This window comes from Monopterus albus, unplaced genomic scaffold, assembly GCF_001952655.1.
Source record: "Monopterus albus unplaced genomic scaffold, M_albus_1.0 scaffold305.1, whole genome shotgun sequence".
Taxonomy (NCBI): domain Eukaryota; kingdom Metazoa; phylum Chordata; class Actinopteri; order Synbranchiformes; family Synbranchidae; genus Monopterus; species Monopterus albus.
In genome coordinates this window covers 126,492-152,514 of record NW_018128185.1, presented here as the reverse complement: position 1 = coordinate 152,514, position 26,023 = coordinate 126,492, and the positions used below count along the sequence as shown (strand labels likewise).

General features: G+C 40.9%; 1 protein-coding gene across 1 annotated transcript in view; it reads left to right on the top strand.

Annotated features, from left to right (window-relative positions):
• celsr3 (cadherin, EGF LAG seven-pass G-type receptor 3) overlaps positions 1–25,071 on the top strand; it is a 102,283-nt gene extending 77,212 nt beyond the window's left edge. Inside the window, exons 21-37 of the mRNA XM_020623579.1 lie at positions 3,665–3,863; positions 6,609–6,797; positions 6,887–7,067; positions 7,876–8,043; positions 8,362–8,488; positions 9,274–9,480; positions 11,557–11,731; positions 12,722–12,834; positions 13,017–13,096; positions 14,481–14,607; positions 14,807–14,926; positions 16,201–16,298; positions 16,868–16,959; positions 17,178–17,351; positions 19,127–19,321; positions 20,358–21,423; positions 21,879–25,071. Coding sequence (XP_020479235.1) covers positions 3,665–3,863; positions 6,609–6,797; positions 6,887–7,067; positions 7,876–8,043; positions 8,362–8,488; positions 9,274–9,480; positions 11,557–11,731; positions 12,722–12,834; positions 13,017–13,096; positions 14,481–14,607; positions 14,807–14,926; positions 16,201–16,298; positions 16,868–16,959; positions 17,178–17,351; positions 19,127–19,321; positions 20,358–21,423; positions 21,879–21,906 — 3,339 coding nt within the window. The 3' untranslated portion in view covers positions 21,907–25,071. The remainder of the gene's footprint in view (positions 1–3,664; positions 3,864–6,608; positions 6,798–6,886; positions 7,068–7,875; positions 8,044–8,361; positions 8,489–9,273; positions 9,481–11,556; positions 11,732–12,721; positions 12,835–13,016; positions 13,097–14,480; positions 14,608–14,806; positions 14,927–16,200; positions 16,299–16,867; positions 16,960–17,177; positions 17,352–19,126; positions 19,322–20,357; positions 21,424–21,878) is intronic.
• Positions 25,072–26,023: the final 952 nt, after the last annotated feature.

The following is a 26,023-nucleotide window of genomic DNA, read 5'->3' as shown; positions in this document are numbered from 1 at the left end:
CTGGAGGTAATGTTGCTATGGCAATGCAGTAGCTCATGAAATATTGCAATATTGCAGCGTGTCATCTCCGCATACAGTAAGAACTGCCAGTGTCTCATTTAACCTAATCCACCTTCAGCTAAGGATGCTGGAACTGACAGAAAATCAGTTTAGCACATTGGAGATTTGACAAAAAGGTGCAAATAGACATCTCCATCCAAATTTTCTATAAATATTTGGCCAATACATCACATTTAGCTGACAGGAAATGAGTTTTTCATATATCACCTGTAAGTGGTTCAAGATTAAGCAACCCCCACCCCCGTTTCAATTTACTGGCACGTGTGTGAGTGACTGACAAATTGCTTTTCACTATGATAATAGTGATGTGAATCTAACATCCCATTCTCATAATCCTGTGTACATATACATCCTTGAAGAGATTTTTAATATTAGATTTTGATAAAATTCCCAACTTTTCAACCATCATGGAAATGGTATACCTGATTTTTTTTTTAATTGAGGTGTTGTTTTCAGCTCATTTATGTAGCTGAAGAAGAGCAAAGACATGGATGCACAGCTCTATAATGAAATAAGATTTAGCACATTTTATACATGGGCAGCTCACCCAGTAAAGTCTATGTGTGGGAAACTGGCTTTACTATAGAAAATGAGCGCTCGTGGTAGCAAGTGTACACATATTTTATTTGTAAACTCCCAGAATTAAAGACATCTCATAAGATGTGCCTGCATTAATAGTTAGTCACTTTCACTTTGTCTCTGTGGTGTTTCTACATAAAATTTAAGAACACTTCCTTGTTTACAGCATTGGCTATAGTCATCACATTTCTGTGCTCTAAATTTAGTGAGCGATTTGGAGTAGAGCACACTTTCCCCTCTGAGGTGGACAATTAAATTAAAAGCCCTCACAAGTGTGTGATATAATAGACACTGCTGCACCAATTACAGAACTGTGAACACAAGACAAGGCATGCTAACACACTGGAGGTTTTGATTGTTTCCACATGTGATTGCTGTGTGGTTCTTTAACTGAATGACCACATTCCTCCCTCTTCTTATTAACAGCATCTGTGAGGGACTGACTCATTAAATAAAATCTAATATACTGTGTAACCAATCTTGTTGGAGCACTCAAAAGCATCACAGATGTAGTACATTGCTTCATATGATCAGTACATGTACGCGATGTGTGGCTAACAAGGACAGTTGCTATGACAACACAGCAGTAGCATTAATGACATGGCAACCTCATCCTGCCATTTTGCTTAGCTACTTCACCTGACAGTAAATCATCACCACTGGGCTTTGACATTTGATTAGCAGGTTCACAGGAGCATATGTTTCCACAGTAGCTCAGTATTGATTTTTGTCATCTTGCAGTTTCTGGAACCAAAACCTCATCTGGCCTGACTTACACCATCAACCTCTGGGTCTAAAGCAGTAATGCCACTTCCATCCCATCATCAGGAGTTAATGAAACGGCCCTGTTTACCTTGGCAGCACTAAAGACAGCCCATTTTTTCATAACAAAAAATATATATATAATACATCTGGTACTACTTGACACCTCGCTGTAAACAGCGGATATCAGGCCAAATGAACAGGTAATGTAGAATACAGTTACTATAGCAACACAGCAGTAGTGGAGCAACATGGCTTCAGAAGAAACTAAGGAAGGCGAGTTGTCACATCTGAAATCTAGAACTGAATGGAGGAAGATGAAAACTTTTTCTGCTCAAGCTGTGATCAAATCCAGTCTTATCAAATACACAGCAAAAAGTGTGGCAAATATTTTTATGTATAAGTAAAAAAAAACCATGTGATATTCATTATGGCGTTGAGACCTGCTCAAAGGGAGTATTGAAGGAAAGGTGACTGTCGAAGGCAGGAGATGGAGCACAAGACAAAATGTATGATATGGTGGTATTTCAACATAAGCAGTAGTTTTTGTACTTCGGTGAGTATTGAGTATTAAATGACAGAAATGCTTGTCTGAGAGGAGTTTCTACTGTGTAAAAAGATGTGTGGAAAAGAGGGGAAAGCTGAACATTTCTAAACCTAATGTGGAATAACTATTTGTTCCAAAAAGTCTGGATATGACAAGATGCTGCTGCTTGAGAGGCACGTGTAATCAGTTTGTTGATCCATGTAGTATTATGTTCCCTGCAACCTGTCATCCAACCTGCCCCTATTTCAGCCTTTTGCATGTGACCCCTGACACCTGCTTCCTTTTTTAAAGTCTTTTCATCTGGCTCCTTTTGTTAGTCTTTGTTATTTTCACCCATTTTCTTTGGCAAACATTCACAAGTTATATGAGCGCCTGCAGTGTTTTTCATGGGACAATCCTCATACACAAACTGTATCACCGTTTACCACAGTGGCTCCTAATTACTAATCAACAAGTGAGACCCATTTTTTTGTCCATATGAGGTCACCACAAAGGTCATCTCACAAAATAATTAGTAAAAACTCAGAGTAGAAAATAAACACTGAAAACTCAAACTACAAATTTTCAGTCCTAATTTCCATCTCACCACAACCGTTCACATTTCTCCGTCTCTTGCATCTCAGAGCCAAGCATCAAGCTTCTGTGTCCTTGTCCCCTACTTATCCATACTCCCTGTTCCTGCTTCTCTCTTCCTTTACATGTCTACAGTTCACCCCCTTTTGCCGTGTGCTGCACTGTATATTCTTTACCTTGTTTGTCTGAACGTTTTCTTGCGTATTTTTCCCCCTGAGAACTTCTTTACCTTGTTTGTCTGAACGTTTTTTTGCGTATTTTTCCCCCTGAGCATTATGGGAGACTGCAGTGCTTTATTGGGGCTGGTGCAGTCTGACTGTGAGGAATCATATTGATCACTTTTCCTCTCTCTCTCTCTCTCTCTCTCTCTGACTCTCGCACATCTCACATTTTCTCTGTCTTCATCTGTAGTGTTATTCTCTGTTTGTTCAGAACATTTTTAAGGGCTAGTGTGTAGTCCAGACAATTTATAATAGTCATCCATCCAGAATCACAAATACTCCATGAAAAGCTGAGATTGTTTGGGTGTTTTGGTGTTTTTCTTTTTATTTTTTGACTTAGATCAGGTTTTCTTTTAGTCCTGGCCAAAGCAACCAGACAAGAAGCTTTGCGATAATTCTTCCTCTCCTCAACCAGGCATAAACTTAAGTTGTGTTTTTCTCCCTTTGCTGCTCCCTCTATTAGGCTTTACTGTCTGCACTCAGAGCATTTTACGAGGCTGCAGTGCATTACTTTATGAGCTGTTCTATGGCCCCATGCCAGGCTTGATATCAGCTTACTTCTTCCCTTTTCTCCCCTCTTCAATTTCGAATATTGTTTGCTTTTGTTGACTGTGTGCATGGCTTGATCCTTTATTAAGTCTGGAAAAGCAAACTCTGGCCCTGTGGTAGGCTCTGAGCCAGTGGCACATCACAGGTCCTTTCAATCAATTTCCTCTTTCCATCTTCTCATAATCATAATGTCCTTTGACATATGTGTTATTCTTTCTGTCATTTCTTTCCTGTTGACTCAAATACTTGTATAGCACATGTAATCGCTGGCCTTTCTAAAAAGATGATTCCCACTTCCTCCTTGTATTAATTAGCTTCACTGTCCAATTCCCGCTGTATCGTTACTAACAATTTTTCTTTCTGTTTCATCCAGAACATTCTGCGAGGCTGCAGCGTGCTGTTGGGTCCTGGTACCTCTGGGCTTTGGCGCGCTCTCACTCAGAGTCAGAACCACATTCCAGGTGGCGGTCCAGCCGAGCTGACGGAGCTCCTGGAGCAGTACGCCAAGAATCTGGCCCAGAACATGAAGCTCACGTACCTCAACCCTGTGGCGCTGGTCGCCCCCAACATAGGTGAGCTCTGAAAGATGACACACAGTCACAGATGCTCACAGTAGCTAGTCACCAAACAGACCCAATAAAAGAGAATAAGAGAGCATTTCATATAATACTGTAAATAAATGCTGTGAAATCAGCTAGAATGACTCATTGTAAAGTGGGATATGAGCAGCACTAATGCAAATGATGATGGCACAGCAGCGCAGAAAGATGAATTTCACACTCCCACACACATGGCAGCTAATGCTTCCAACACATGCACGCCCTGAAGCGCTGTAGTACTGGCCAGCATACCGTACATCATTTAGATTTAGAGATGCCAGCCAAACACACACATACACACATGCCGACAAACAGACATATACACCCAGGCGTACACACACTGATGGATTATAGTATTACTTTGCAGAAGACCTAGGCTTATAAAACTAATGAAAAACATTTTAATTTAATTGTTTTAGTATTTAGTGTTAATAAAAAGTGGGTTAAATGACTCTCAGACACACACACAGTCCTTTCAGGTTTGGCCATGTACCCTCTGTCATTTAGTTTCTGGATTTCTATCACTTGCATATTTTGCTCTTTTCCACTTTCTTATGTCACTTCAGAAGAAATGAAAAGACTTCAATAATATGTACTAAGGATTTACAGATACCAGTATCAGGTTCAATACCACCCTCCAATATTACACAGAGATAACACTTAACGGCATCATTACATTAACTTCCATTCACCTGTTATACCCACACGGTGCTCGTTATGCTGACTGCAGTAAATAGTTGTGAATTGCTGACTGTGATAATATGCACTCCTAAACTTGGCATTCTGGGTGGGGGGGTTGTAAAATAATTTTGTCTTAACAGAGGGTTACACTCTTATAAAGGATAAAAAGCACTGTATAGCAGCTGTACAACTGTATGTTATGTAGTAGTCTACAGACCTTCACTCAGTTACACGTTATATTCAGAAGAAATGTGGCAGTGCTATGTTTATCACAAAGTTTTCAAATTTGCACAGCCTTCTCTTATATTTTATCAAATCATAATCAGAAAATAAATCTCATGAAAATAAAAACTCTCTCCAAATATTTTTATGGTAATTTAATTTAATTTATAGTAGAAACACTGCATTATTATTAAGTACTTATATTGGTACTTGGTATCACTAAGTTCTCAAATATAAGTAATTGGTCTGAAAAAAGTGCTATCAGTGCATCCTTTATCTGTAGCACATACAACAACAAGGGCTGCTGAAGTAGCAACGGCAGCAGCTCTGATATGGATGAATCCAGATGGTGAATTTCACACTCAGTTAATGCACTTAGCTACACACACAGATTGAATTCCTATAAAATAACATACACCTAAAACTCATAAAGGTCAACAAAGTTACCAGCTCCAGTTCTTCCAATGTAGTTTGGCAACACAGCTTAAATCAGACTTTAAGAAATGTGAAATAGCTTTGCCTGTACTGGCCAACAGGCATTGGCTTCGTGTACTTAACTGTATTTGCTCCCTCTTTGGAAATCATCCACAATGCTGTTAAATAACCTGAAATAGATAGCCTGGTGCAGATTCCCAGGCAGAGAGCAAAGACTCCGCAGCAATGGAAGCAGCATTTCACACTCCTACACAGACAAACACAGACAGTTAATGCTGCCAGCCCGAAAGGATAGGATGAATAACATGGGAAAGACTATGGATGGACACCCATCTGTTACCTTTCAATATATGCACTCTCTTTTTCGTTGCTGATGTCAGTCTTTGGAATGACATTTTCAATTTTATTTTCCAAATAAGCAATTTGTTTTTCCATCAAAATTGTCATTTCACTTTTAAAACACCAGCAGGTGAACACAAACACACAGGCGCACACACAGACATGCATTATACACTTCAGTTATATTGAGTTGTTCCTCTTCTCTCTCTGCACTGAGTGCTGATCCACTTCTGTTTGTTGGGTCAAGTGTTCACTCATTATTGAACGCTCCACATTGACTGTGTACTTTCCAGTCACCGGTTCATTCATTCACCACCTTGGCTTTAGTGTGCCTGTGTTTATGGATTTTGTTTGGGTCTTCACACTCCCAAATCTGCACAGAATGAATTGATACAACCAGTTCAGGATTCCCCTTAAGCCGTATGTACTGTAAAAAAGGAAAATGATTTGTTGTTGTTTAGAGTTAAGAAGAAGAAACATGTGCTACTCACACTTACTAATCTGAATTTGAGTAAAATGTTGAGCTGAAAGATGAAAAACCACTTTCTAGTTTGTGTAGCTTTGAACCTGTTTTTTATTTTTTTAAGTGTTGATACAGAATTGATCATGGTATAAATTTTTATTATTTGTTGATTTTTGAGGTTTCAAATGTGCTGTCAAAGCTGCAGATTTAGTCCCAGTAAGTCATTATCACATTAATATTGAGGCAGTATTATTATTACAATAAAAAGGGACAGCCAATTGTCCATCTGTTCAAATAAGGATTTTATATTTGTTAATATAATAAAGTGCTCAGATATGACTATCTAGTACAATAATAGCTAGTCATATATCTTCAAATATGGATCAGTGACTGAGGCTGTTGGAATAGAGGAGGGTATCTTACAACAGGATGAACTACAGCAAGCAAATGTGGTTAGACATGCTGCTAATGCTACCAGTGTTATGTTATAGTCTGTAACTTACTTCAACCATTGTCTCACCATGGTAGTTGCAAAATAAGTGTGCCATGTGTATTTATTTCTCTGTGTGTTTTGTCAGTCATGAATCTGGACCGCGTGGAGAACCATACCCATGTACGGCGGCGTTTCCCACGTTATCACGCCACCCTGTTTCGTGGTCAGGCTTTGTGGGATCCCTATACTCATGTGATACTGCCTCCTGCTGCCCTGGTGCCACAGCGACAGCAGCAGCACAACTGGAAGGAGAAGGAACGGACAGGCAGAGAGTGTAAGAATATAGAAAATTAAAGGCTTGAGAGAGTAAGTGGTTGAAGCGCTTAGAATATACTCACATAGACTTCTCCATTTCTTCCTCAGCCCCTCAGAACACTGCTTCGGCCCCTGCCAGTATCTCAGCCAATCAAACGGGAGAATACACTGCAGCCAAACGCACTGCCTCGATGCCTGAGCCGCCCATCACTATTGTCATCCTGCTGATCTACAGAAGTCTGGGCGCAGCCCTCCCTTCCAAGTACCACACAGACCGACGAGGAGTGAGGTGGGACTCACTCACACTCCGATCAGTACAAATCTGATTATAGCAGCCCTCGGAGCCCTCCAAGGAAGCAGGCGGGCTGGATATAGAAACCTAGATTACCCACATGTTTTTTAAACCAAAATTGCTTTTATATAACAGGAGTTTAACATCATTAGAAAAACATTATTCTCAGTAGTGTCTATGTTTATAATATGTTTATAATAAATTTAACCAGGATTTTTATCAAATAAAAAAAATATAAATGCCATTAATTGTTTAGTTTATAACATGTAAAGAAAAAACAATGGCCTTCACTTTCCTAGAGGCTAAGCTGACATCTTCAGATTGATTTCAGACTATTGATTTGAAACAGGCAAAAATGTAGCAAGTCCTCACAGTGGCGAAGCCGGAGACTAGAGGATGTTTGGCATGTTTGCTTGTTAAATGACAGTGATCACTTAAACCATAATGGTCAACATGGAAGTCAATTAACTTTCTGTCAGTTGTCTAGTAGGTTAACAGAGTAACTGCCTCAGCACTAATTCCACAATCACCTGACCTGGCATCAGGTCTCTCACTAGCATTGCCTGCTTTCCCCCCTCCTCTCCTCCCATTCCTCTACCCCTCTTCTCTTCCTCAACTCACCTCTGGGCTTAATTAGCAAGTAACAAACTGTTTGGTTTTCCTTAGGTGTCAATAAACAGTTATTTATTGCTCAACGTCTTCTCTGTTCATCTTGTCTTTGCCTTGTTTTCACATCCTGACCAGGATGCCAGACTCTGCTTTGTACCTGATCTGGTACTGTGCCTCTGCTCCTTCTGTCTTCCAGGCTTCCCAGACACCCGGTAATGAACTCCCCAGTGGTCACCATCTCTGTCTACAACAACCAGACGTTTGTGGGTGGACACTTAGACCAGCCCATCCTGCTTGAGTTCAAGCTGCTGGAGACAGCCAATCGCAGTAAGCCACTGTGCGTGCAGTGGAACCACAGCAGTCCGTGAGTACAGATTAACGCATACACTTCATACATTGCTACACATGCACGCATATACACAGATAAAGTATGTTATGACGGGGTTATTGTCACTTATCTTGTGGTGCCTCACACTATATAGATGCTATTGATCCAACTTAAATTCAGTTTTAAGTCCTCTTATAATCTATGAGCTTCTAGACAGAGACATATAAAGTTATCAGTTTACATTTTGCACATGAGATACAATTAGTATCTTCGTGCCTTCGGTTCTGCAGACTATTCACCCTTTTCAGAATTGACTTTTCATTATTAACCCACTTTGTTTCTTTCTCTCTGCAGATATGAGGTAGGAGGTTGTTGGACGGTGAAGGACTGTGTGGTGGTGTACAGGAACACCTCCCATGTCCGCTGTCAGTGCCAGAGGCTGGGTACCTTTGGCGTGCTGATGGACAGTTCACAGAGAGAGGTTAGTGATCTGTCAGTAGAAACATGCTCATATGAACCACATATTTCATTTTTATGCCTCTAGCATAATGAGGTCCTATCAGTGATCCAGCTGTGCATGCGTACCCACCTGTTTACACCACAGTGCCAGTTTTCCTTTTTTTTTTTTATTGTAAAGTCTTAGCGTGTAATCCCTGGATTTAGTCTGTGTAAAAATTTGAAATCCTAAAGACTAAAATCCCGACTGACATTTAGAGGTCCAAAGGAAGCCTTGTTACAGCCGTAAAAGATTTTCACAGTTTAATGCAAACCCCCTACTTCTTGCACCGCAGCACACTAAGTGATGATGTGTCATATCTTGACGTTGTCAGAGAGAAAGACAGGAAGTGCGTGGAATCGGAAACCTTATGCACTGTGTTGAGTTTAAAGTTATACATTTCTCCAAATGGTTTACATCGATTTAAGCTCTTCAATAAAATGTTCCATTCATTTGAGATGTTGTATGGGTGTCCAGTTATGTTTACAGTAGTAAATGCTTTCTGTGCAGACACAGGCAGGGATGAAGTGCTTTGAGACTGGTTTCCCCTGACAGAGCAGAAAGGTTTAATTATATTTTTCTTGATTTCTGTAGCTAGTCCAGATAGCATTTTGTGTTCTCTTTTATTTTCTCTTCATTTGACTTCCCACTTTTCACTTATTTCTCGCCTTTCCTTTCCTCTGCTCCTACCAAAAGAATAAAAATCCAGTAACACCTTCTCTATCTTGTCTTCACTGTTTCCCCTTATCCCCATGTCTTTCTATGAGCAGCAGCTGGAGGGGGATCTGGAGACGCTGGCTTTGGTCACATACTCCTCTCTGTGCGTCTCTATGCTGGCGCTCCTCCTCACTGTCCTGGTGCTCTCCTGCCTCCGAGGTCTCAAGTCCAACACCAGGAGCATCCACTCAAACACAGCAGCGGCCATGTTTTTGTCAGAGCTGGTATTTCTGCTGGGGGTCAATCAAACTGAACAACAGGTAAGATTCTGGTGGTGGTTTGTGTGCTTGTATTTCCACAGCCCTGTTTGTTCTGTGATGCCTTTAGCTTCATGATTATCAGATTTCAACCTGTACCTACCTCCGAATTGTGAATATTAGTGGAAAACTTGCCTTCACCTATACTTTAGAAAGGAATGTATCCTCCCTCGCAGCTGCAACTCTAGATATATTTAGTAATTTTCCAAAGCAATATCATAAAATGTTTGTTCTTTCAAGCTGGTTGGAGACAATGTTATTCTCCAGAACTATTTGCCGTCTGCTTCTCCTTCCTGCTCGGTTTATGCCTCTCTACATGACACGGTTTTTGCTCTTTCTTTTACTTTGTCTTCTTCTTCTTCTCTTGTTGAATAATTCCTGTTTCTTCATCCGCTGCCCTTTTTCTTTTGTTAATGTGCTCACTCAGCATGAAATCCATTAATTAAACTTCATCCCCCACACAGTCAGCGAAACTCTACGACTCCTAGTGTGGCCCCTTACTTTTAACTGAACAATATGTCCTATAATTTGTGTACAGCAGGCTTGGGAGAGCGTGTTAGTGCTCGCAGGGGTCATGTGTTGGTGTGCACACTAGTGTTTACATGTTTGTGCATATTTTAGTGTTTCTATCTTTTTGTGTGTAACTTGTAGTGTTTGTATTCTTGTGTATGGGAGTATGAACTATATCACCACGATGTTTTATTGCTAAGGCTGCTGATGTTTCTGTTTTCTCATTGTGTCATTCAAAATTTTTATTGAGTCTCTTTTACCCTTAAAATCAGGAACTTACAGGTTTGCTTACCTTAATTTATATATGTAGAGTACTCAGCTGTCAAATTTCTCCTTTTTCATCAAAGCCCGTGAGAGTAGAGACAGAGGCATATTTACATTTACATTCTACAGTTGCAGTTTATTTTTTAGGTGCTTTATCAGCTTAGTGACGGTGGATTAATGTTTGTTTTGTTTGTTTTTGGTACAAACTAAAATGGAAAAGTTTCATTTAATGCATTTTTAAAATTAATTGTTTTAGGTCATCATGTCTAATTAAGTGTATCCAACCTGTAGACACAACAACATGACTCACATGGACTCACACACACTGTCAGTTTTTCCTGTGGTTGGTTTAGATTTTGTTTGGACTCCTGACCACAGCTTTCTTAGAAGCTGCACTTTCAGATGTACAGGTGCTGTAATTGAAAGCCGCTTGAGTTTGAATGGCATCATTCTCATTTGGCCAGAGAAACAAAACAGACCAAAGACTCCACAGTCTAAATAAACTACTCCACACATTCCTCAATGCAGTATGACGGTAATTTCCATGAAAGCTTAAATGCTAATGTTCTGCATCAGTTATGGGGAAGTCATTGTCAAACCAAACATCAGCACATACCTGATAAAGCGATTTGGAGGTTCTCCTACCCTGACCAAAAGTATTGGCTTCATTCCTGATGATATTTGACTGAATGTTGTAGCATGTTTTAGCAGATTACATCTCATAGCACTCAGCATTCATGCCGCATCACAACTACAGCAGTAAAGCCAAAGTTCTGAGTGTGCATCAGTACAGCTAACTATTACAGCTATGAAAACCACATAGCTGTGAAGGCAGTTTTTACAATGTATACCTTCCTCTACCAATGGCATTCACAGCTGTACCTAAGGGTGTTGCAGTTAAGAAGGCGCTCTTGGGTGTTATTACTATAATTCAGCACAGTAACAACATTAATTTACATTTGTGTCAGTTATTTTGTGTATTTCCTGGAGATATACTGCTTTAAACTGTGTTCATTATGTTGGTAATTAAATCATAAAAACATGCTACTCCATTGCCGACACCTGCTGTGCTGAAATAAAGACTTGTTGGTTTCCTGCTAAGACGTCTGCTCCACAACTGTCACAAAATCGATATGAAGGGTTATAGTTTTTTTATCTCTCACCTTCTTTTCATCGCATTTTTATTGCCTCTTCTTCCTTCTTCTCCACTTTTTAGCCCTTCCCTTCTCCTTGATCCATCCTCCTCCACTTCCTTATGTTCCTTCCCTCCTTGCAGTAAATTACTTTTTTTGTCTCTCCCTCCAGTTCCTGTGTACAGTCGTTGCCATCCTGCTGCATTACTTTTTTATGTCCACGTTTGCTTGGATGTTTGTGGAGGGCCTTCATATCTACCGCATGCAGACCGAGCAACGCAACATCAACTACGGGGCCATGAGGTTCTACTATGCCATCGGCTGGGGTGTGCCCGCCATCATCACAGGTAACATGCTGACACATTCACACACAAATGACACATAAGATTTCTGTGACATTTGTTGGAAACATGTCTTTGGTTCCACATGTACTCAGAAAGTTAAAACACTGTCCACACTTTCATGACAACGCTCTGTCAAATATGCACAGACACACACATCACACATTTTCTGGGTGCGTAGATAAGGTGTCCTGTTGACACTTATATTAAACATGTTTCAGTGACATTTTAATATAGCGATAGCAAAGCACAAACACACACGCACAAGAAATTGATTCCTTGACACATACTGTAAACAAGTCATACACAACCTGTCAACTGCTTCTCTTGCTCCTTCTTTTATGCACACACACGCACATGCACATTCATTTGCAGTTTCCATATGAACCTGTAAATGCTATCAACCCCCTCTATCTGTTGGTGTTTCTGTCTCTCTCTCACACACACACACACACTGCCTGCTGTCTCTCCTTGCCTCAAGAATGGCTCTGTCTCCAGTCTGACACACACACAAACTGACTGTACATCTCCTTCCTCAGGCTCAGAGGTGTTTATTTTTTCTGCCCATCTTTATTTAGAAGTTTCCTGCCTGTCTTATTTTTGCAATTCAATTTAAAAATTCTTTATGCCCATGGCTGTTAAAACATTGGCATTGTTGTCAAACAAGGTTACACAGCGAATAGAAACACATCACATCAAAAATCTCCTGGCAACATCGTCTGGCACATGACAGATATAATACCTGAAAGATGTTGATTCACGTGATGATGATTTGTCACCTAAAATGATTTTTAATTCATATTAATGATGAAAAATATTACTTCCTGACATAAATTGGGGTCTGTTATGTCTGACCGTTCGTGCCTCTGTCGTGTTGTCACATACTTTACTACCTCTCTGGCCTTTTTCTTGACTGCTGTCTCTTTGTGATTGATGGTAGAAGAGGTCCTAGAGTAGATCATTTGTCTGATCTGACTGAGTGGCTCTTTGTTGCAGGCCTGGCGGTAGGCTTGGACCCAGAGGGTTATGGAAACCCAGACTTCTGTTGGATCTCCATCTATGACAAACTCATCTGGAGCTTTGCTGGTCCTGTTGCCATTGTCATTCTGGTAACAGTCCCCATGTCTGTCTGATATAATGTAGTACCCATTTCCCTTGTAGATGACTGTTTTATTCACACTGATTGTGGTTCATCTGTTTATCCACAATGTCACTAAGGCCAGTATTGGATTAGCTGAAAGGCATTAAAACAGGTACCTGAGCTTGTTTGTATTGATCTCTCATTACCCAGATAAATGGAGGGATTTTCATGATTGTAGCCAAGATGTCCTGCATCCCGTCTCAGAAGGAGACCAAGAAGCTCCCTGTCATGTGAGTACCTCAGAATCAGAGCCATCTTCAATGTCCAAATCTGTTTGAACATACAGGAATCGGACACTGGTACAGAGGCTCTCGGTGTGTTGTAAGGCAGCGGGAAATAGAAAATAATGAGAATTAAAAGAAAAGAGAAATAAACAGTGTGTTTATTCAAATAGGAAATGCATGCAATCAAAAATAGGAAAAGAATGAAAGGAAAAGAGAGACAGCATTTATAAATAAATGTATGTATTGTATATATACATTATGGCAAAAGAACTTTCTAGACTGACATATACAGGGGTTATATTTACAATTTACCTGTTCACCCAGGTTAACATGACTTGCCTCGCTTTCCAAAAGTGACTTGATGAACTATTTTCCATCATGTTTTTTAAGCTTACAGTCTTTTATTACTGCACTTCTCATGTTTTGGATTAAAATGTGGGTAGAAATATGTGTGCAACATGTTTTGCATTTTGGCCTCCTCAGGCTCGCTCAGGTTATGCATTCTTTAAGGCTTCAGAGGGCACCGTATAAGGATGCTCTGGTGACTAATTTCTCTAAAGACACCAGAATTCTGTTTTTTACTTGTCCAACTCAGGGAACCTGAAGCGTTACCACAGTAAAATACTCTATGTAATAAGCGTCTAGCACACTATATTTATGTTTATCCAGTAGGGGCCACAACTGCATTTTAATTAGCATTTCTGCATTGTATAATGACAGTAAAGCTGAACCAGAATGAAAACCCAGGTACTTTATACCATCAATACACAAAAAGTAACTAAGAACCTCAACAAAACACACTGCTCAAAAAAATAAAAGGAACACAAGGAAAAATAAGACATTCAACTATGTAATGAACAAGGTATTTAATAAGAATATTTCATTCATTCAGATCTAGGATGTCTTATGTTGTGTTCCCTTTATTTTTTTGAGCAGTATATATAAAGTAAGTAAAAAGTATATAACAAACAGAAAATACAAGCATCACAAAACAATAGAGAGTGTTGTTTTGATAAATGGTTTGTGACTGATGGACTAACAGGGAACAGATGAAATATAACTGCATTTCCTCATTCAGTCAATGCTGATTTGATAGACAGGTGATTATGTCATGGCTTGTTATTGATCCAATCATATGGGCATACATGGCAAAAGAAAATCATTCTAGCTCTGTGCTGTCTGTCTTTCTTTGCCTCAGCACTTCTCGTGTTGATGCTGTTTTTTTTTTTTTTATTTCCCATCTATTTTTTGTGCTGGCTGTCATTTCCAATCACTCTTTAATTACCAAAGAACTGCAGTGGTCCAGTACAGCTGCCAGAGGGTTTGTCACACAGACTCAACTCGGTAAATCCGATTCTGACCTTTCTGCCCTCTCTGTTTCTCTCTCCAGTGCTACCATTCGCAATGCCTTCCTACTGTTACTGGTTGCTACTTCCGCCTGGCTGTGTGGTCTCCTGGCTGTGAACAACAGCATCCTAGCTTTCTACTACATATTTGATGTCCTCTGCCTAGTGCAGGTATGAACAAGGTGTATGATTTGTATCTGCAGTCAGGGGACTCTGACTTGAAGTGCTCAACTGTTTTATTGTAAATGAATACACTTTGGTTTACTTCAGCACAGCTGGTTACATAGATTTTACGGATGCACATGTAGATTGAAACCTTGAAATCTATTGTTCTCTTTCTCCCCGTGTCCTTCCACCTGCTCTCTCCCAGGGTCTGTCAGTGATGCTGGTCTTCACTGTGTTCAACTCAGAGGTTCAGGAGGCCTGGAGAGTTGCCTGTTTGGGTAAGAAGAGCCAGGGAGAAGACCCACCAAGGCCACCGCAGAACACAGTGAGCCCCACACATGTACACACAAACTGTACTTGGGTATTTATCCAGTTAAATCTTATCTCTGTTAAAGCAATTTTATCTTGTTTGTCATCTTGATCTGATTAATTTACACAGCACAATGGCAACAAGCATACAAAAATAAAATATAAAGAAAAAGGTTAAAAATGATTTTAATCATTTACATGATATGCACATGTATAATGAGACGGCCATTAAATGACTTACAGGGTAAATCTTAGACACTACTGTGAAGCTGTTTATCAATGTGCTACATGAATGCACAGCCTTTACTGTGCCTTATCTGTTCAACAGTTTTACTAGACAGCACAAAAGCCCTCCTGATGCCCATTCCTCCTTCTCTCTATCCACCCATCCATCCATCTTGCCTGTCCTCTCTCTCTCCTCTCCTGCCTTCAGGGTTTGTTGCTGACCCAGATAATGCAATATACTGACCAGCGGAGCCCTGTCGGCTTTTTAGTGCACTTCCACAGAAGCTTTGTGTGTGTGCATGTCTCTGTAACCCTGTCCTGGTTTCGCATCTTTCCTTCGCTCTCTTTTCTGTCTTGTGTGTGTCTGTTAGTTCATAGGTCACTGCACTCTCTTGTTTTTTTTTTTGTACCTTTTAAAAACACTCCTCTCCCCAGTGCTAGTGTGTGTCTGAGTGTGTATGTGTCTGTGTTCACTGTTCAATATCCCCTTTAAATCCACTCTTCTATCTAACTTCATAGGTACTCTGAATGTGTGAGTGTGTGTGCAAGATGGTTGTGTTGACATGCAAGCACACGTGTGACTTTATATGTAGTTCATGCTTTGCTTTATGAAGATCAGAATCAGCTTTATTGGCCAGGGGTGTTGAACACGACGAATTTGTCTCTGGTAACCCTCATTTCCTCCAAAGCTCTTCTTATTCATCACTGAGTCAGCTGGGGCAAAATGAGAGAAGCATACCAAAACTATTACTAAACAACCACACACAAAATACTGATCTGGTGCATTTTAGTTGTAAATGACCACCAATTAGCATTGTACTGCCTATCTGCCTCATGCTGTATGAAACTGTTTGCAGGTTAGCTTCTGCTTCCCTAGCCTAACCTCCGGAATTTTTTTTTAATCTGTCAACACTCAGCAGCTGTAATAATTTCCTTGAATCTCTAGAAGCTACAGTAAAATATCATGGAGGAGGGGGGGCTATAGTTTTTAAATCACATTAGAATATGGATAGAAAACTGAAAACTGAATTTAATCCACACCTTTTGGTGTGTGCTCCTGTACAGGCTCAGAACCCCTATCACAATGCATCTCTGTTGGAGCAGAGCGGGCTGCACCGCATCACCCTGGGAACCTCCACCATCTCCTCTGTCAGCTCGGCCAGGTAGACAAACACACAAACACAATGTACACATCACAATAGTAACCAGCTGACTAGAGATAAACTTGATAAAAGAGACTAGTTGCTTTTGTTGTTGAAGAGCAAATAATTTTTAAACCAGCAATAAAAAATGAAAACGTGTTATTGACACTGAATCATAAAAACAAACACAAAATAAATCAATAATTAAAATAGGGTCCTGTCAGGTTTCACTGATTCTTTGTGACTATCTGTTTTATGGGAGAGTTGCTGCAGGGAGGAAGTTGGTTAATAAAAACCGTGCCGTGCATTTTGTGGGTCAGTGAGGTAAATATGAAGGGTAGATATAACAATGTTGTGTACTGTATGTAGAGCAACACTAATGTACTCTGAGAGCGACTCATGGTGTCTTTATGGCTCAGTGACTGTCTGTGTGTGTGTACAGTATGTGCATTACATACTGTATGTGTGTGGATACTCTCTATTTTGAATCTGTAGTGGCCTGTGTGAGTGCATAGAATATAGTGTAGTATACAGTATATGTTTGTGTGCATGAGTGTAATTGTGTAATCACCTCTGTCTTTTCCTGTTAGAGAAAATCTTTTGGCTCGTCAGACTCTGGAACAAAACATCATCCACACTGGAGCGACAGACCTGGATGTAGCCATGTTCCACAGAGATGGAGGTACACACACACACACACACACACACACACACACACACACACACACTCACACACCGGAATAAGTAGATATAAGCAGACATGGTCACACATCTGTGTTTCTTTCTTTTCCTTTCCTTTTATTACTCTCTCACTCTCTCCATGTGAATGTCCGCTCACTTGGTTCCTCTCTGTCGCTCTCTTTCACTCTCCCTCTTCCTCTTCTCCCTCTCTCCTTCCAGGTGAGGACTCAGACTCGGACTCAGATCTTTCCATGGAGGAGGAACGCAGCCTCTCCATCCCTTCTTCTGAGAGCGAGGACAACGTCCGACTCCGTGGGCGCATCCAGCGACGATTCAAACGCTCCAATCACAGTGAGCGTCTGCTCACTGAGCCCACCCACAATAGCACCAAAGGTAACCAAGCTCTTTAGTGATTGTCAGTAACCAATTTAGATTCCCAGCAGCTACAAGGACAGGCCATCCCATACTCATGGCAAAAAAACTATACCACAAAACATCTATAGAAACTTTTCAAATGACATCTTCTTCACCGCTGATGTGGTAAATACTCACAGTCTTTCCACAACAAAACAAATATGTTACTTCTGGATCATGTCATCACCTTTTGATGGAGTATTCCTTTAATTCAACACAAAGGACGCAGCCAGCCAGCAGGGTAGAACAGGTTGCCCCCTGCTGTAGGAAAAAGTCCACTCTTTTATTTCAGATTTGTAGAAACATGCAACATGTGTAGGCACAATAACCCACCCATACCACAAGAGGAATCATTTGTGTCTAAGGTCATTAATCAATCTTCTGATACACATGAAAAAATATCATGCATAATATGAGTTTATGCATCTTAAAGTGTGATATAAATGTCATGCTTATACAGTGTATTGTGAAAACTTTCACCACAAGAAAAGGCCAGATATGTGCAAATCTATAAATCAATATAAGTAATCACTTCTTAGGCTAATAAACCAGAGTGAAATGTGGACTGAAGTTGTCAGATGAAAGGGAGGCAGGATACAGATCAATCAGTTCATCAGTGCAGTCAAACTAAAGGGTCAGAGCAGCCTGAAAAGGCCACAGTTTGAAGACGGTATCCCACTGGTTGTGACATTAAACTCCTCATCAGTTCAGCAGAGCCACTGCCTGAGCAGCGTTACACAACTGTGGTGCTGGGAATGTACATGTGTGTTCAGTGCACAGCTGCAACAGACAGAAGAAAACCTTTCATGCCTGCTTTGCCTGCATGTTATACAAAGTGAAGGGCGTTTGTAGTTTTGGATTGTCTTTGTGGTGTCTGTGTGTGCTGTTTTTTGCAGACTGGCTGTAATGAATGGGAGAGACAAATAAAGTGCCATGACTTGAATCGAGTTGAAACAAAGGGTTTTTAACTTGTATTGATGCAGTATTGAAAAGGCTTACTACACTAACAATTAGAGCTATTTGTGGTTGTCAGAATAAGGAATTAACATCAATGTTCCAGAGACAGATTGTATTTTATAGCTGGAATGAATAATGATTATTTAATTTCTTCACAGAAATTATATCTACAGAGATTTGATAATGGATATAAAAACTAATCATCAGATTCTCAGGATCCACCTGCTCAAATTTGAAAGGCATGTCTACTGGTCCATAGAACACGTGTGTTCTGCACATTTAAAATAATGAATTTGGTTTGTTTGTAGGTCATTTACATTAATTTGATATATTCTCAACTAATACAATGTAATCATTTTACTTCACCCTAGTTGTTGTTTCATAATGAACATATGCTATTTGTTTGTTGACACCTGTTATTTGTTACAGACATATGGTTTTGTTTTTATTAGGATGCACATGCAGGAAAAAAATGTTGCACAATGCTTGATGTCAAATTAAAAAGATGAATGAGGCATAAGAGCATATTAGCAGCTTTTCATGAATGGTGTTTACTGGCATTAATGATGAATTACTTTCAGTGATGCCAGCAATGATGATTTGATGTGATTTTGTCCCTTCCCTTTCTCTATTTCAGTTTCTTAACTACTCAGAGCTTTTTTGCTTTGTTGTACGTCACTACCTGAAGTGAAAACATAAATGTTGAGAAAAGTCTACATTTTCCTGCACTATCCCTGAAACTGATGTTAAATTCACAAGTAACTGCAAAGAGTTTGTTATTTGTGTGTGTGGGTCAGATCTGGATGGCAATGACCTCCTGTCCTACTGGCCAGCTCTGGAGGAGTGTGACACACACACCCTGCAAAAGTGGGGCTCAGAACGCCCCCTGGGGGCAGATTACAGCAAGGACGCCGCCAACAACAACCAGACTGATGCAGCACTGACCAGTGGGGACGAGAACAGCCTCACTCAGCCACACAGGCACCGCAAGGGTGAGAGAAACAGAAGAACAGAAATACATTCAGTCTGAGGATGCACTGAGATTTGAATGGAATTGTTTTGAATATTACTCTAATTTTTAGTTTGCCCTACCTGTGTATAAAATTTGAACATTAGGTCATAGATTTCAGATGATGGCATGTGGATACTGACTGTGAAACACACCTTTAAGATGGTAATAACAAACAGAAAATAATCTTTAATTATTCTGAAATGCAGTCAAGAAAAGTGAGCAGACATACTTGTGTTTCTTTCTCCTTTTTCTCATTGCTGCAAATATCTGGTACATTAATTCATAGGATTGCTACATGTGCATCTTCAAGGGGTAAAGCCAAGTGCAATCAGTTTTTGGTTGTGTATCTTTGGATATCCATTTCTGGCCTCTATACTTTAAATATATTATCTTCATCAAGCTGTTTAACAAAAGTAAAGTCTCCTGACCTCCTGTCGCACTGATGTAGCCCGTTCATCAGGATGAAATGGGGCATTGTGCCAAGAAGAAAATGGACGAGATGTTTGCTGTGTGAGCTGAATCGGCAAAGCATCTTTTAAAACACAGTCCAGTAAATGATACCTTTTACTCTGTAGCACATTTTAATTATTCCAGTATCGTGTACCCTCCATGTAAACCATAGTAGAAGTGCCTTCTCTTTTAAGGATGTTAAAAATGTATTTTTGTTTTACTGCAGCAGCTAATAGTGTATATACATGTTATATTTCCAGCACAGGATGTGTACTCACAATACATACATGTCAAATGGCATGTTCACAAACACACAAAGGTGCATCTCACATGCAAACACCCACTGACAGATCAATTAGATGCAAACTCATGTGGCCTGAAAGCCTGGGAACGTGTTAACATTTTTATACACAAAAAACCCACAAAACATATGGAGTACAGTTTGTATTTTAGTACAACTTGATTTTCAAGTCTCTGTCAGTATTTGCAGATTACTCCAATACTTCTATTAATGTGCCATTTATGCCATCCTCTCTCCTTCTTGTGTACATATCCTCTGCTTACAGGCATCCTAAAAAATCGTCTCGGCTGTCCTCCAGCACTCCAGGGTCTCTCCAGCATGGGTCGGGTCCCCAGTGAGCTCAACTGGTACCGTACCTCTACTCTGGGCCACCGAGGTGTTCCTGCAGCCTCTTACGGTCGCATGTACTCTGCCACCGCTGGTGCCAGCAGAGGTACCGGCTCTCTCTCCCAGCCAGCTTCTCGCTACTCCTCTAGGGAGCACCTGGACTCGCTTGCCCGGAGGCAGCTGTCCAGGGATCCACTAGGGAGGCAGACGGTTGGGGGATCAAGGGAGCGGCTGGACTCCCGGGGCTCCAGGGACAACCTGGATCTCCTACCCAGGAGGAGAGAGTTGGGGTTGGGGCAGGGTGCAGGGCTAGGGGGCTTGGGGCTGGATCACCAGCGAGTCTCATCATTGAGGGAGAACTTGACAGGATCTAGGGACAGACTGGACAACCAGCACGCAAGCAGCGTCCATGCCTCGAGGGAGGACTTGAGTGGAGGTCTCGGGGCGGGAATGGAGGGTTTCCTCAGTGGATCGAGGTCGCAGCTGAACACACTAACTCGGCGGCAGGCCTCATCCCGGGAGCACCTAGGTGGGGCAGTGGTGAGCAGTAGGTCGAAGGAGCAGCTTGAGACCAATGGTGTGGGAGCCCAGGCTCAGCCATGTCGGGAGTGGCTCCGCACTCTGCCTCCCCGCCAGCCCTCGCACCCCGATCAGCCCCCCTCCACCTCCCCTCCTCCCCCAATCTCTGAGGATCCCCAACACGAGCAGCTCCCTCCGTCAGTTCATGTCAGAGGGCAACTGGACTCCACACCTTCATGTAGGCACCCAGGTCAGATTGTCCCACAAATCGCAGGTTCAAATCCAAACCCTCTGGGTCGACAGCCATCCAGCGAACATCTGGATATTCTGTCCTCCATTCTGGCATCCTTCAGTTCTTCAGTCCTCACTCCTCCACCTGCTGCCTCTAACCCTGGACCTAATGGATCACTACACCATGGACCCTCACCCTCCCCGCCACAGTCTGCCACTACCCACAGCATATCTGAAGTCTCCCCTGACTCTGAGTAAGTCTTTCTGTGTGAATAAAGCTGTCTCTACCTATACTACCCTCCCTTTTCTCTTCTACATCTTATTCTGTCTCCCCTCATCTTTGACTTGGATTCTCTGCTCGCTTCCTCTGACTTTCTCAGCAACATCATAGCGATGATATCCACTACTCAACTCTTCTTTTTCTCACTGTTGTGTTTCTGTCTTTATGTCTTCTTATCTCAGTTGTCCTCAGCTCCCTCAGTTCCACTTTCTACTTTTCAGCTTCTTTATCTTACTGTCCCTTGTGTCCTCCTCTGTTATGATTTCTAGCAATGGCCTCCCCTTCTCTTTGCCTTTTTGCCTCCAGTAGCTCATTTCCATTTTGACCTGCCATTTTCATCGCCATCGCTGTTTGGAACTGAATATACACTCAGTGGAGGAGTTTCAATACAAACTAACTGATGACTCATTTTCCTTTCCTTCACCTCAGAGCCAACAGAAGTGAAGGGCAGTCTTGATGACAACCACCATGTCTCTTTATGCATTGCGACTTCTGGGGGCAGGGAAGTTGGTGGATGGTCCTGAACCACTGAGGCAGCCTGGGACATAGGAGGATGGCAAACAAACAAAGACACACAGATGGTGCATTCACTGAAGGCAAAACAGGATGCTTGTTTGTGGGTTGAACGATATAAATAAAGCTTTTTGAGTCCTACCGCCTACAATAACATATGCCAGTTCCTTGGACGGTGAGTCAACCACCTCTACTACCTGAAAACTCACACAAACTCCTTAGGTTTCAAACAGACTTGTCGGCCTGATCCAGACAAGATTCATCTAAAGGAAAAAAAAATAGACTGTAAATAACATTTTTATACATTTTGTATCTTTTTCATTAGAGATGAAGAAGAACTCACTTGTGATGTTTTTTTCTTAAATGATGGTGTCCGTGTGAGGTTGTGAGCGAGGTTGGTGTGAGTGCAGTCTTGTTTGTCGCTGAGGGAGAGATTTCCCCCTACAAAGGAAAAAAAATCTCCCTGAAAACAGTTATCCTCAAACCCATCAACTCTGTGTATAGCGACAGGGGTTCAGCAATAGCAACTGATGAGATTACTGAAACCACAAGATGTGGTTGAAGGGAAAATATCAATGTAGCGAGAAGTAACTGTAAATAGAGGAAGGGATTATTATAAAAGAAAAGATCTGATGGAGCAAGATGGTGTGAGAAAAAGATGGCAAGGTGGTTGTGCTGAAATGATGAAAACAACGTGTTAATTCACAAGTGTCAAAGTATCAACTCTTTCAGGAGATTGTACTGTTTTGTGAACGTGACCTTGTCATCTGTCTGTGTCTTTGTGCCTGCTTCTGTCTGGACCGGACCATATCAGTCAATTGATATTATACATCTTTAGTGTTCTGGAGACCTGGTGAATGAAGGTAGACATCCATCTGATTTTCTGTATGAGGCTGCACCATGTAACAACCATTTAAAGATCCCCAAGCTATTTTGCACTTTGATGCATCACCACTCAACCTGCCTCAAGAGATGTCAGAGGAGCATCCAGGAAACTCATTCATAAAAGTTTCTGTGCAAATCCAAGCCAAAAGGACCACTGCTTAAAATCAGTTTGAAACATTGATGTTTGCCAGTTTTATGTGATTAAAATCAGGTCCGCGATTTTGTTTAAGTCACCTTCTTAAAAATAATAATGGTGCCATGATTAGGTTTGTAGGAGGAGAGTGGATCTGAAGGAGGACATTATGAGTCATATCACGGTGTGCTCAGATATTTGTTTGGAGACCTGTGAGAAGACAGTACATATCCAGCATGGTATCAACATGAATACATTATCTCATATCTGTAGCACATGAATCCCACACCAGAATACTGCTAAGTGCTTGGTTGAGCACAGTTGCTGGGAAATTGGTTCAAATATTTTTTATACTTGAGAAATCTCACAGAACCACTTGAAATCTGACTTTGCTTGCTCAGAAATAACTAACATGAGCTGTCACTGATGGAGAGGTTGACACCAGAACACATTAATGCAGATTTATTCTCAGCGTGGCGATTGTTGCACACAGATGAGGTCTCTTGCAAGATCTATGGTCGCTTCTGTGGAAGTGGACCAGTTTTCCAATAAGAAGAGGTGTCAGTTGTGTCGACACTAAAAGCCTCTAAGTGGTTTTGAGATGCAGGTCTTTCCATCAGGAGTTGCTTGTTTCTTGTGGCTGTCGGTGTGAACACTGACTTCAGGCCTTAAGAAAGCAACACGCAGGCATTTGTAACGCCAAGGAGGCAGGCAGGCAGTCTCCACCAGCTTTCAGGGAGGTCAAGGGATTGTGGCTAACCTAAGTGTTTTTTGTAATGAAAAAAAATGCAGTAGGTTATAAACATTGAAGGCAACATGAGGTTTATGCTTTGCCAGAATATGTTGTCTGTAAGTATGTCCACGCATTAGAACACTAGAACAGCAAGAGAGGAAACAAATATAAAGGAACAGGGCTAAACAGAGTACATTGAACATAGTGATGTAGAAAACTAGATGAGGTTTGAAGGAAAATAAACTGCATTAGAACCATGACTATGTGCAAAATGTAACCACAGAGAATGGGACAGGATGTTTCTTGTCACAGAGAGATACAGAAAATGGATGGAAGTGCAGAAGGTGAAAATAAACACATCTCACAGAGCTCGCAGGTGCAGATCTCCCTGCTCTGACTGCTGTTCTGTCAGTCCCATGTCCCTGGGATGTGACAAGCAAACCTATTTGTGACAGTATTCCTGCCAAGAAGTGCTCCTCCAGAGGAAATACTAACAGTCTGTCAAAGGACTGGTACACCTAAAAAAAAATCCAACAGCCTCGTTCATTTATATTTAGTTTTTTCACAGATCAGTTTTTCTTTAACTGACTATATCTTTTATTTGTACAGACATGAGATTTATTTTATTTATCAATAATTTATTGACAATGTAATGATTATTTATGTTGTGCTGCCAGTTTCTACGATGTGTAAGTGATTTATTTTATTTTATTGTCCAAATGTCTTTTGTATTTACTTGTTCTTATTATACTGAGTCTCTCACTGCAAGAAATTTACATATAGAGGACAAAAAGAGAAGAACGTGAAGGTATGTCTCTATTTACACCTAGAATTCCAAATGAATGCGGGTCAAAGGTCCTTAACAGGACACTGAGCTTTTAAACATTTCAACATTGCAAAATAAAAGATTGAATAGAAACGTATCTATACTATAAATCTGGTGAAAACTGTTCAGCTGTATCCAAATCCAACCTTTTTTTCTTCCTGTCCACTTCTATAAATCTGAGGCTGAAGCTTTACAGTCACCAAATCAGCCTATATACTGGTAATTTAACTGCTTTTACACATGACTGACAGCTGTCAGTAACTGGGAAATTAGAGAAAACTCCAGGTTAATCTGGTTTGGACCAACAGGAGCCACTGAGCTGAGACTGAAATGTGATGTGCTCTGAAAAAGAGGGAAGAGACAAAAGGAAAGCGAAAGAGAGGAGGAGGAAGATGGATGGGAGATTGTCTTTGTTAACCTGTGTTCATTATGGGATGCCTTCTGGGGAAGGGGTCATGGAAACAGCTGTTCCCCCATTACTGTCGAAACGAGAAATGCTGGACATTAAAAAAATGAATTATTCCTACAAGGCTGTTTGTGTTTATGCTTATTCTGTGTGCATATGTCAGCATTTGCTGTTTCATATTCATGAGAACAGACATTTTCTGGTGTGACAAACTGAGCAGAAGAAGCATCCTCTGAGGCTTCCCAGACTTGTTTTAGCATGGTGTCACATTCAGGGGCACCCAAGATATTCAGCTACCAGGTCTTCGTAGTCATTTCGCATCTTTGTGGTTGTTTTGTCTCTCATTTTGTCCTTTTGCTTTTTTAGTTTTTCTCTAGGTGCCCAGGTGGCCTGTTCAGTATGCACAGAAGCTGAAACAAAACCTGATCAGTGTTCCTGTTAAATTCTCCGAATTTGCTCGCATGTGAGAATGTTGTATTTGAGAAATACAAATGAAATGTTTGCTTTAAACAACTAGAATTACCTCCTTGCGGTTTTAACCAGTCAAGATGCGGTTTGCATGCAGATCTGTCCAGACTCATATACAGTGGGTACGGAAAGTATTCAGACCCCCTTAAATTTTTCACTCTTTGTTATATTGCAGCCATATGCTAAAATCATTTAAGTTCATTTTTTTTCCTCATTAATGTACACACAGCACCCCATATTGACAGAAAAACACAGAATTTTTGACATTTTTGCAGATTTATAAAAAAAGAAAAACTGAAATATCACATGGTCATAAGTATTCAGACCCTTTGCTGTGACACTCATATATTTAACTTAGGTGCTGTCCATTTCTTCTGATCATCCCTGAGATGGTTCTACACCTTCATTTGAGTCCAGCTGTGTTTGATTATACTGATTGGACATGATTAGGAAAGCCACACACCTGTCTATATAAGACCCTACAGCTCACAGTGCATGTCAGAGCAAATGAGAATCATGAGGTCAAAGGAACTGCCTGAAGAGCTCAGAGACAGAATTGTGGCAAGGCACAGATCTGGCCAAGGTTACAAAAAAAAATTCTGCTGCACTT